The sequence below is a fragment of the Zootoca vivipara genome, chromosome 9, assembly GCF_963506605.1.
Source record: "Zootoca vivipara chromosome 9, rZooViv1.1, whole genome shotgun sequence".
Classification (NCBI taxonomy): Eukaryota; Metazoa; Chordata; class Lepidosauria; order Squamata; family Lacertidae; genus Zootoca; species Zootoca vivipara.
This window is the reverse complement of record NC_083284.1, coordinates 6,018,514-6,030,237: the sequence shown is the minus strand read 5'-3', so window position 1 is coordinate 6,030,237 and position 11,724 is coordinate 6,018,514. Positions and strand designations below refer to the sequence as shown.

The 11,724-nt window shown below is 44.8% G+C and overlaps 1 protein-coding gene across 1 annotated transcript; it reads right to left on the bottom strand.

Annotated features, from left to right (window-relative positions):
• Window positions 1–2,878: 2,878 nt before the first annotated feature.
• LOC132592674 (oxytocin-neurophysin 1-like) lies at window positions 2,879–9,930 on the bottom strand. Its single transcript, XM_060279127.1, has 3 exons — window positions 9,782–9,930; window positions 7,823–8,024; window positions 2,879–3,014 (listed from the first exon to the last, which is right to left on the bottom strand). Exons 1-3 carry the CDS (start codon window positions 9,911–9,913, stop codon window positions 2,959–2,961), a joined length of 390 nt encoding a protein of 129 aa, XP_060135110.1. The 5' UTR covers window positions 9,914–9,930; the 3' UTR covers window positions 2,879–2,958.
• Between the last annotated feature and the right edge of the window lie 1,794 nt (window positions 9,931–11,724).

Sequence of the window (11,724 nt, the reverse complement as noted above, 5' to 3'; positions counted from 1 at the left end):
CTCTTTCCTTGCTGCATATAGCAATTGCTTGTCTGTATCGGATTTGTATGGTTCCACAGAGCAGAAAAGAAGAGGTGTACCTGACAGCGGGACATACCCGTGCCTGGATATCCCCTGTGGCCTTCCTGCCACACACAAAAGAGAGGAATGACTGACAATTGACCCCCTTGGGAGATGCAGTGCCTAGCTCCCCAGTTGCAAGGAGTGGCAGAGGATGCTTCACTCTCATCCTGTTGCAAAATGTCCAAGAGCTGCATTGGAGACGTTAACACGAGCCTCTTGGGTGTGAAGGCTGTTTGCTACCTCCATGTTTTAATTCAGGGGCTACCAACGTAGTGCCCATTGGTGAGTGGACCCTCACCAAACCTCCTCCCACTGTTTTGCAGTGTTTGGGGGTTTGGGGCCCAAACAACTCCCCCCAACTCCGAGCAACTTCTCAGATGCCCCCCCCACGCCACCCCTGCAGTGCGATCCCCACAGGAAGACGCTTCCTAGACCTGACACCAGCAGGGAATGACTTTAGGAACATGTGAATTGCAAAAGCGTCAATGAACCCCTCTCAGAGGGCCCATTGCTGCCTGGGCAGATCAGCATGGCAGATTCTGTGGAATGCCTTCCCGTCAGATGTCAAGGAAATAAACAACTATCCAACTTTGAGAAGACATCTGAAGGCAGCCCCGTTTAGGGAAGTTTTTAATGTTTGATGTATTTTCACTGCCAACTATTGCAAAGGGTCACATGATCCAATGTTTACGTTTCTTACCACTGTGTGTATGTGGGTGGAGTCAAGTCGACAACTTCTGCTCTTTATTCGCTCTCCCCAGACAGAGAGGCTGTGTGAGAAGGCGCTCTCCCATCATGCCATGATTCTTTTGTTTTGTTTTCTTTGTTGTAAATAAAATGCTTGATGCTACATTTCCTGCACAATCTTGATTTTTCTGACTCTGCTAACGTGTGCACATATCTTTCGGATGTGTGTCGCTGCTATGTACGGGACTCCGAGAACAAGGGCAGCGTCCAGTGATCTGTTATTTATCATGTTTTTTATCTTCTACTGGGAGCTGCCCAAAGTGGTACAAGGAAATAATAATAATGATGTGATTTCCATGGAATCGCTAGAATGACTCATGTATAATGTAACATAAAGTACGTAGGAAAATGAAGGTATGACCTGATATGGATGTACAAAAATGAAAGTAAGAATACAATGAGAAAAGCAGGTATATCGTCAAGGCCAATATGATGCACTTAAAGTCCAGACGGGAAGTCAATCTTTATTTTTTATTTCATTTTATTTTTTATTTTTTATTTATTTTTACTCTTATTTTTTACTCTTATTTTTATACATATACAAATTTTTCTGTTCTTTCATTTTTTTTCTCCCCCCCCCCGTATATTTCCCCCCCTTTTTTAAGCTTAATGCACTATAAAGATTTGAAACATAGCAAATTATTTGGAATTTAAAAAAACCAATAACAATAACAAGATGAATTTTTGAGTTTGTAATAATATTTATTTTTCAATGTTTGAAATGGAATATTGTATACGTATACCAAAATGTATATGATGTATATAAGAGTGTACTATGAATATTACAATAAAACTTAAAAAAGAAGAAAAGAATGAATGAATGAATGAAAAAAATATTATTATTAATACCCACTTATACTCAGGTTGGGTGCATGGTGTGTTAGGGGAGGGTTAGTTCATCTGGTGGGTGACACATCATGCTCCTTCTGGGGTAGCTTGTCCACCTTTGGTCCCCATCCTGCGCTCAGCTCCCACCTGTGGCTCCTAGAAACTGTCAGTATGCGACAGCGGCCACACCCAGGGTACGGTTTCCACTGGCCGGCTAAACCAGGTGAGGGTAGCCAATGGGCCTCAACCCACATGCTCCAGGGTTAAACCCGTTTTCAATCTGTAGTACGGATGTTCCTTGGAGGGGTCCGACTCAGAGCCTATTACGTTAAGCTCAGGCCAAAATAAGACGCTAGTGGTGCATTGCCGGCCTCCCTTGCCATAGTACTTTATGACAGTAACACAGAGGTTTTGCTGAGACAGAGTTCAAAGGTTGGTTTTATTGCACATGTATGATGAATTGTGCACATGATGTTATCAGGGTGGTCACACTCCATTCCACTATCAATGCTGTTTGTGCCTGCAAATGTTTTGGGGTGGACTCACAGTTGGGACTCAGCTACCTTAGTTAAACATCAGTGATTTGAATGTGCTATAAACATGCAGCATCAGATGGCGCCAGAGAGCAGATTTCTACAGATTCCCCCCCTTTTGCTATAACAATCTAATTCCTGACTTATTTAGAGTGGGGGGTTCTCCTCTCCCACCCCCACCCCTGTGTCTAGATCCACCCTTGCATTTCCAATCAGGGCATGTCCTGCCACTACTACCTGTGGATATCCCATAACTTTTTCATCCACAAATGCTCCGGTTTATTTTTTTACAGTGCTGTTGTTACGCTGCAGCCCCTCTAGACAGCAGCAATGTGTTCAGATAGAACCATTGGTCAGCTGTTAGAGCTAGAGACTCTTAATCTCAGGGTCATGGGTTAGATTCCCACCCTGGGCAAAAAAACCTCTGCAATGCAGGGGGTTGTTGAACTATGAGCAATGCAGGGGGTTGTTGAACTAGATGACCCACGTGGTCCCTTCCAACTCTACAATTCCATGATTCTATTATTCTAAGCAACTAAAGCAGGTGAAACCCACTACCAATGTGGATTTGTGTCCAGAACACAGCTGCAATAAAACACCAGTGTTAAGGGGCCCAGAGTATCCCCACCATGTATTTGAAAATATCAAGTGTTTCTCTGCATAAATGACACAGGACAAAACATGCAACACAATGCAATAAAATACTTTTATTATGTGTTGTGTGTTTACATTTTGGTCTCCCAATTTTTATGTCTTCTTTACACTATTTAGGGTATTCTTCGGACTCTTATTTTTCTGTGGGCTTCGGTGGACGCTTGCACTCCGCATCATCGGTGCAGCCCTCTGTGGAAGAAAGGAGAGGGGAAATGAATTTTTTTGTGCTTTAATCTTCTGGCAAGCTTAATCTTCTGTGCTTTAATCTTCCGGTACAAATGTAAGGTTTGACACATAAGAAGGAATAACCAGGTGCACAAATATAGGATGGGTGACACCTGGCTTGACTGTAGTACATGTGAAAAGGATCTTGGTGTCTTAGTAGACCACAAGCTCCATGAGAGAACAGCCTGATGCAGCAGCAAAAAAAGTGAATGCCAATCTAGACTACATCAACAGAAGTCTAGTGTCCAGGTCAAAGGAAGTAACAGATCCAACTGGGGTTATTGGATTATCTGCCTTGCTCAGACCCAGCCTGGATAATTGTGTCCAACTCTGGTCACCACAGTTTAAGAAAGATATTGACAAGCTGGAATGTGTTCAGAAGAGGGCGAACAAGACGGTCTAAGCGCACCACAAAGGCAAAACCTCCTGACCGTTTCACAGTGGCAAATGTGTGCGCTGGGTTTGTTCAGTGTGAACCAGAAAGCTTTGCTGAGGTGCAGAAACTACCTCAGGCAGAATCCAGCAAGTGGCAGCAAGCCATGGAAAAGGAGCTTAGTGCCATGAAGTCTCTAGGAGTCTTCATGCTCACAACTCTGCCAGCTGGCCAGCAGGCAGTGAGTTGCCGCTGGGTGTACAGGTTAAAACCCACCACAAGTGGAGAGCCACAATATAAAGCCAGAATAATGGCAAGAGGTTTCAGCCAGTGACTGGGGCTACACTACTCTCAGGTGTACACGCCCACAGCCAGAAATGAGACCATGAGATTGCTTTTAGCGGTAGCAGCGCAAAGAGGTTATGAGGTCGCTCATTTTGACATTGATGTTGCCTATTTAAACTCACCGCTGCAGGAGGAGATTTACATGTTACCTCCACCAGGGTTTTAGGGCGATAGGCCAGGACTGGTATGGAGACGGTACCGTTCCATTTATGGCTTGAAACAATCAGCCAGAAACTGGAATTCATGTCTCGACGAAACTCTGAACAAGCTAGGGTTTCAGAAGAGTCTGGCTGCCTGTACCTGAAGGGGGCAGGCCAGCCGAGGAACTAGCTCTTGTTTTCATTGATGACATTGTATTAGTTGCCAGGACAAGCAAACAGGTGCTGGAGTTTGCAAGGAAGCTGAAGCAGCACTTCAAACTCAAAGAATTGGGTCCTGTGAGTATGTACCTGGGGGTTCAGATTCACAGAGAAGAAGATGGCAGTTTTTTGCTAAATCAGAGAGCAAAGATAGAGCACTTGCTGCAAAAGTTTAAAATGGCAGATTGCAAAGGTGTCAAAACACCGATGGAGACGTGTTTTCTTAAAGACACCCAGTCCGAGGCAAAGCCAGAGTTCGAGAACCTGGAGGTGTTTCAATCTGCTCTGGGGAGTCTGCTATATCTATCTCAATGGAGCAGGCCCAACATAGCATTTTCTGTCAATCTCCTGAGCCGAGAGGCTGCAAAACCCAGCATGATGGCCTGGAATGGCGTAAAAAGGGTCCTTAGGAATCTGCAAGAGACCAAGGAGTTTAGCCTCAAATTGTCAGCTCAGGGTGATGCACAGCTTCAATGCTGGGCTGACGCAGATTGGGCCAACACCTCAGACAGAAAATCAATCCCCGGAATGATTGTAATGTTTGGAGGTTCTGTAATTGGCTGGCGTTCCAAAAAACAAAGCCTCATTGCTCCGTCGTCGACTGAGGCAGAATTCAGCGCTCTTTCAGGAGTATGCAGAGAGCTGGAATTTTAAACATGTCTGGTCCAGGAGATATGTGAAGATTGTTGCCTACCCATAACAGTGTGGGAGGGCAATCAAACCTGCCTGAAATTGGCAAAATCAGGCCAATTTAAACACAGACCAAGCATTTGGACATACGGTTCAAAAACATGTGTGAGAGTGTTAGGACAAATGTGATCAAACTAAGTCCTAGCCAAGAAAACCTTGCTGACGGTTTTACAAAGCCCTTGAGCTTTGGAAAACAAAGAGTTCTGTGGAAGGGTTAAACATGGGTTAAAACTGTATGTTGGGGCTTCCGGTCCGTCACGCTGGTGAAGTACGACGCAGGGACTTCGCGCTCCGAAGTCCCTGGCTTCGTGGAGGGGGGGGGGAGTCCGCAGAGCAAGCGGACTCCCCGAAAAAACACCGGGTAGAGAGTCCCGGTGACATAGCACCCAGCTGCCTGCTCCAGACGCGATTCCTCTGCTGCCCGAGAGCTCCGTAGAGCGATCGAGAGCCAGCGGAGTGGAGTCGCGGGAGCCATTTTTGGGTCTCATCTTACCTCCTTGAAGTGAAGCTCCGAGTCCTCAGCCTGCAAGCGGCGGATTCTTCCAAGAAAATAAAAGACTTTTACAAAGTAAGTCAAATCTTTATTTGGATTTTAAAATTTTCAATTTTGAAGATAGGAAGAGATTTCAAAACAACGGAAGCCGATCTCTTCCAAATGGTCAATCGGGAGGCGCATTAAATATCCTCAAGCCGAAGGGAGAAAAGTTTTTTCTAGATTGTGGACCCGAGAGAAAGAAAGACTTTTCAAAACCTTCCCAGCCCCCGGTGTTGATACCCCTTGAGGTTCAGCAGTAACAAGGGGGAAGACGTTTTGACAGCTGTCAAAAGCTGTCAAATTGCTAAAAGGAGTAAGAAAATCGATTTTATTGTTGTGGATTATAAAAACTGATTGAAGAGGATTCAGAAGTAATTTAATGGGAATTTAAATTTGAACTGTGATGAAGCTAAAGACAAAGGAGAAGATCAGCCAAGATGGAGCCGACAACGTGGTAGAGAGGAACTTTCCAGTACCCTTTGGCCCTTATCTCTGGTCTGCCTGTGGTTAAGTGAAGTATGAAAATAAAGTTTTCTTGAGCCTTCCAGGAGGCTGTGCTGAACTATCTACAAATATGGGAAGATATTTACAAGGAACGGCAATGTTTGAATCCAACAGCAATGGAGAATGAGGTGCAAGATCAAGATTTAGAGGACAATTTTGAGACTGAGACTGTGTGTGAGGAGCAACAATTTGATAATTTGGAGACTGATTGGGACCAAAAAAAATATGTGTTGGATGATGAAAAACAAAGATTTGAACAAGGAGACGAGGCCGACAAGGAGAAGCAAAGTGAAGAGAAGATTGATGGAAATGAAAATCCTGGAGGGATTGAAATGTGGAGTGGAGTTAGTGAGGGGGGGGATAGGCAGGAAGAGGGGGGAGCAAAGGCCTGGAAGTGGAAGTGGGAAAGAACTGGTGTGGGGTGAAAACTTTAGTTTAAGGTTACTTTTCTGGTGGATGAATGACGGTTTCTGATCTTGGCCTGTTAAAGGATATGCTGATCCAATTGGGGGAAGGGACATTGGGAGGGGGGGAAGGAGAGAATTTTAAAAGTTTAGGGTTAAGAGTTTTCTGGAGGGAGCAGAAGAATGGCTGAGGAAATATGTTAGAGTTTGTGTTTAATATTTTTGGTGACCAGACAGATGTTTGGGTAGAGAACTGCCTGGCTCCCTCTCTTTACTCTTTGCACCCAGTGGCAGGGGGTGTTTTGAGGGGAGAGGGAGGGGTGGAAGGAAACCCAGACATAAAAATGGAACCTTTTGACTGCTGAACCCCTCGGGTTACCCTAGTGGCAGGAGGGGACTCGGAGGGGGGCAGCATGAAGAAGGAGGAGGATTAAGTTAATATGATAAGAATAAGATTTTGAATTAGAATAGAAAACCCGCCATAATCAATTGAAGAAGTTAGGAAATCCAGGAGGAAGAGAACCGGGGAAGCCGCAAACAAACTGTTATGAGAATAAGATACGGAATTTATATTTTTTCCTTTTCCTTTTCCTTTTTTCTTGTTTTTTCTTTTTTTTCTATCTGTTGTTTTGTTGTTAATTAAAGTGATACATTGAAGAATTAGCTGGGGGATAAACCAAACCTCAGAGATCCTCCGCCCCTGTCCTCTCAGTGGCAGGGGGGGGGATGAGGGGGGAGGAGGGAGGGGGGAAGTCAAACCCAGCTTAAAATGGATCCCTTTGTTTCCCAATGCCCATGGGTATCACTGGTGGCAGAAGTGGTCTTGTGGGTGGAGGGAAAATGAAGGGACTGAGCTTATTTTGTATGTTTCGTATGTTTTGTCTTTACAAAAATTAATAAAAAATTATTATATAAAAAAATAAAACTGTATGTTGGATTCACACCCAGGTCAATGGGAACGAGAGGGGGTGTTGGGATTCTGGACAGTATAGAGTTAACACTCCAGGAGGCGTTCTTATTCACTGGGTGCCTGCCCAGATTATCCGGGCATTTCTCCTTTGTTCTGTGTTAGTTGGTTTTGGTTTTTTTGAGAGAGAGACAGAGAAAAGCACTGCAGCCATGCAGCTTGATTCTGTAGGATTTTCTGTTCATTTATGCTAAAGAAATAAAGACTTCTGTTAGATTAAGAAGCACTGGTGTCGAGCTGTTTATTTGAGACACCACTAAGACACAGACAGCTGCCATTTCTTGCTGCGTTTTGAACTCTGCAACGTCCGACAAGAGAGAAGTGTGGCTGAGCCGCTGAGGAAGCGTGAAGGGCGGCAGACTCTGTGGGTCAAAGGATTTATGACCCACAAACATACTACAACAGGTTATGGGAAGCTTATGGCGAGATAGCTATGCTTTTCTGGCAGCGCGTCCTGAGGTGATTGATGGCCAGGAGGTGATTGATGGCCTTGGGGGTGGTTTTCCACTTGACTTTTCTGACTCGCATCCCCCCTCCTCCTCTCTCCAGCACCCCATCTTGGTGAACTTCATCTCCCGCACACAGATACCCTTACCGATACCGCAGCACATGCGCGAGAGTGCACATCTCCCTTCTTCACCGCACCACTTCCAGCCGGACATGCAGGGGTCAGGCAGCTTATCCTCCTCCTGGCAGCTCTGGGTTGCCGAGGTGCCAAAGTGGCAGCCAAATTCCTCCCCGCAGCAGATATTGGGAGCAAAGCAGTGTCCACTCTTTTCAGGACCACAGGCGAGGCACTGAGAGAGAGAGAGAGAGAGAGAGAGAGAGAGAGAGAGAGAGAGAGAGAGAGAGAGAGGTGGTGCCGAGTTTGAGTTTGGCTACGACAAGGTGACTACAGGTATGCTGAACTAGGTGGGTGTTTGGTCTGATCCAGCAGAGCTCACGGAAATCCATCCAGACCAACATTCTCTAGCAACAAGCCAGGTGCTGCCAGGTATCCCACAAGCAGGGGAATCCCTGTCCCTGCCTTGCGTATCAGAGGTATACTGCTTCTGAAGCTGGAGGTTCCATCTAACCATGCTGGCTAACATAGACCTGTCCCCCAGGATTGAGTTCTCTGATTCCCCTTTCAAAACCATTTGAGGCTACAGTCCTATGCATATTTTCCTAAGTGTAAACACCATGGGTGACATCCCACTTAATGTTACTCAGGGTGGACACACTGAATTTAGTGCACATTATCATTATTATGACAGGGTTTATATCCTACCTTTTCTCAAAGGAGTTCAGGGTGGTGCATGTTGCTCTCCCCCTCCCCATTTCATACAGACATTGTATTGGTTAATCATTTTATTTTTTAATATCCCTCACCACATCTACCAGGCACAGTGATATGCCTCTCTCTGAATCGTTTTTTTTTTTAGCAAGGTTCAGAAATGGACTTTCTGTTTACTCCAATTATACTAGGAATCTTAATTTGAACCAAGTGCAAATGTGGACGTTTAGCTCAACAAGCTGATCCTCACCAATTAATATTTACTTCTTTGACAAATTTTATATCCCGCTTGATTGTAATGAAGCAAAGGGAACTGCCTGATTTCAATAGGCAGGGAGTTCCCAAGTTTGTGTGTTGCCACACTAAAAGGCTGATTGCTTGTAACAGTGCCAGTCCCACAGATTGAAGTCGTTGACTGGGCACATTTGGGGTCAATTATTGCTTAACACGGATGAAATGCCTTTGATGCACCTCAGTCATAAACGGTTACTTCTTTTGAATTGCCCTCATTCATTCGTAGGAGGTCTCTTCCGAAGAGCACCACAACTTAATATAGAATATGGAAGGTTTAAAGCTGTGCTTCGAGATCCCCGCACCATTACTAGTAGAGGCTTTGCCTCTTTCTGAGATTGTGCCCGAATAAATGTAGATGCATCATCTTCTTGACAATCTAAGACACAAATTAAAGTCTTTCCTAAGATGCTTACTGTCTTATCTCCCTCTCATATAGACATATAATCTATGGCAGCGCACACCCCGTGTGTTCAGAACACATTTTAAAGCACCTAAATAATCCTGGGAATTGTAGTTTGTTAAGGGTCCTGAGAATTGTAGCTCTGTGAGGGGTAGACTGCCATTCCCAGGATTTGGGGTGCGCACACTTTAAATATCCTTTAAAGCAGGCAGCAGCCCTCCAGATGTTTTGGCCTACAACTCCCACGATCCCTAGCTAACAGGACCAGTGGTCAGGGACTATGGGGATTGTAGTCCAAAACATCTGGAGGGCCGAAGTTTGGGGATGTCTGCTTTAAAGGTATGGTCATCTCTGCAGCCTTGAGTGAACATTCCTTCACTCTTTCGCTATAGTAGTTGCAGCACCTGTCTCTCTTCCATAAGGAGCAGGGCTCCATCCCTGTAGAACAATTTCCTTTGGAACAATTTCCCCATAACCAGCAAAGGAGCAGAAAAGCAGTTTCTTTCAGAGATCAATTGAGATTTGCAGGTGCATCAACTGAGATTCTCTCTCTCTCTCTCTCTCTCTCGCTCATACACACACACCTGTCTGATTTCTTTGTCTGGGTCAGGTCTCTTTCCTTCTGAATACCAGTTCTGGACGTAGGAAGCTGAAGACAAGGTGAGTAGGCAGAGGATATAGACTGGAAGAGAGGTCTCAGGCATCTTGGTGGGCATGCAAATCTCGCTCGCAGGCTGTCTTCCCCTCCTGGCTTCTGCCTCCTGCATCTGCCTCCTTCCTGGACCACCTGCCTCTTTATACCCTTTGTAGCTCCCCTTTGCATTGACACAACACGTCTATCATCATGACCTCGATGGAGACCCCGCCCTCTCACTCTGGCCCCGCCCCCTCAACTCCCTCCCTCCCTTTGCGTCCTCCTCCTCTGCCACTATTGCAGCCACTACAAAACAGACATACTTCCAGAAGCTCAGGAATCAAGAAGACAATTTTTTTTTTAAAGGGGAAATATTTATAATGTATATACAAATTCATTGTAAGCAGGTCAAAACATTAGCAGGATTTTAAATACACTTGTGAACGTATAGATAACTTAGGAAGATGAAAAATTGGATAAGTTCTGATATGTGGCTGAAAATTGAATTTAAAAGGGATCGGGGGGGGGGGAGTCAGGAGATTCAGAGTAATCTTGATATTTGGATTTTGTACTGTTTTATGTTGTATGTTTATATCTTCGAAAATCAATGAAAATTTTTTTTAAAGGAAAGAAATAAAGGAAAATGTGCAGCCAGAACATAGGAGCCAAAACAGGGCATCTGGGATTGGTATCAGAAGCCAGAGCAGCTTCAGTAAATCTGGGTGTCCCGCTTCACATGGGACAGTTGTACAGTATGGGCTTTGACCCCTTGGTTCAGGTAATATTCCACATGTACGTCCCTTGTATTAGAACTGTGGACTGGCTCCAACAGTTGTGGGGTTTTCTTCTTTTGGCTAATCTTGCAGGTGGGAAACCGAGAATCATTTGATCAAGGCCGGATTTAGGTTTGATGAGACCCACAGCTACTGAAGGTAATGGGGCCCTTTATATGTCCAGCTGTCCTTTGTCAACAACAAATTGTCCCCGTTTTTCGTGTTGAATATATGCTATATGGCAATTTATGGACCTAATAGGTATCTAAAGCCACTTGCACATGTTGCCATGCAACCACTCCGTGCAGAAGGTAGGCACCCTATATATAGAAATGAGCAAACCAGTGATATTTTAGGGAGCAGGCTAGCATCATAGGAGCCTACACAACACAAAACACTGTTGCTGTATGTTTTGTTTTGTTTTTTTGTTTGTGTTTTATCTTATATTTTGGAAATGTACATCCAGTTTTTTCCCCTTTAAAATAAGGGCTAGCTTATACATAAATCCATCACTGCATATAATTATCTTTCTTTTATTGAGATTCCTGCCTTGCAGGAGGATGGGGGCCCCTTGGGTCCCTTCCAACTCAATGATTCTGTGATTCTATAGCCAATGCTGCTGTTCCACTCACACAACAGACTTCTGCTTGCGGGTAGAATTCCCTGCTCTTTTTACTTGTAACCCCCAGTTCACCCTCAAAATCTGCTCCAGAGGATTGGAGGCTTCTCTAGAGTACATTTTGGGATTCATAGAATCATAGAGTTGGAAGAGACCACAAGAGCCATCCAGTCCAACCCCCTGCCAAGCAGGAAACACCATCAAAGCATTCTTGACATATGCCCGTCAAGCCTCTGCTTAAAGACCTCCAAAGAAGGAGACTCCACCACACTCCTTGGTAGCAAATTCCACTGCCGAACAGCTCTTACTGTCAGGAAGTTCTTCCTAATGTTTAGGTGGAATCTTCTTTCTTGTAGCTTGAATCCATTGCCCCGTGTCCGCTTCTCTGGAGCAGCAGAAAACAACCTTTCTCCCTCCTCTATATGACATCCTTTTATATATCACCCCTTAACCTTCTCTTCTCCAGGCTAAACATACCCAGCTCCCTAAGCCGTTCCTCAT

Coding starts and splice junctions, on each gene's coding strand:
- LOC132592674 (XM_060279127.1), bottom strand. CDS start 9,913: ATGCCCACCAAGATGCCTGAGACCTCTCTTCCAGTCTATATCCTCTGC. Junction 8,025..9,781: donor CAGACAAAGAAATCAGACAG/GTGTGTGTGTAT, acceptor TCTCTCTCTCAG/TGCCTCGCCTGTGGTCCTGA. Junction 3,015..7,822: donor GCGCATGTGCTGCGGTATCG/GTAAGGGTATCT, acceptor TTTCTTCCACAG/AGGGCTGCACCGATGATGCG.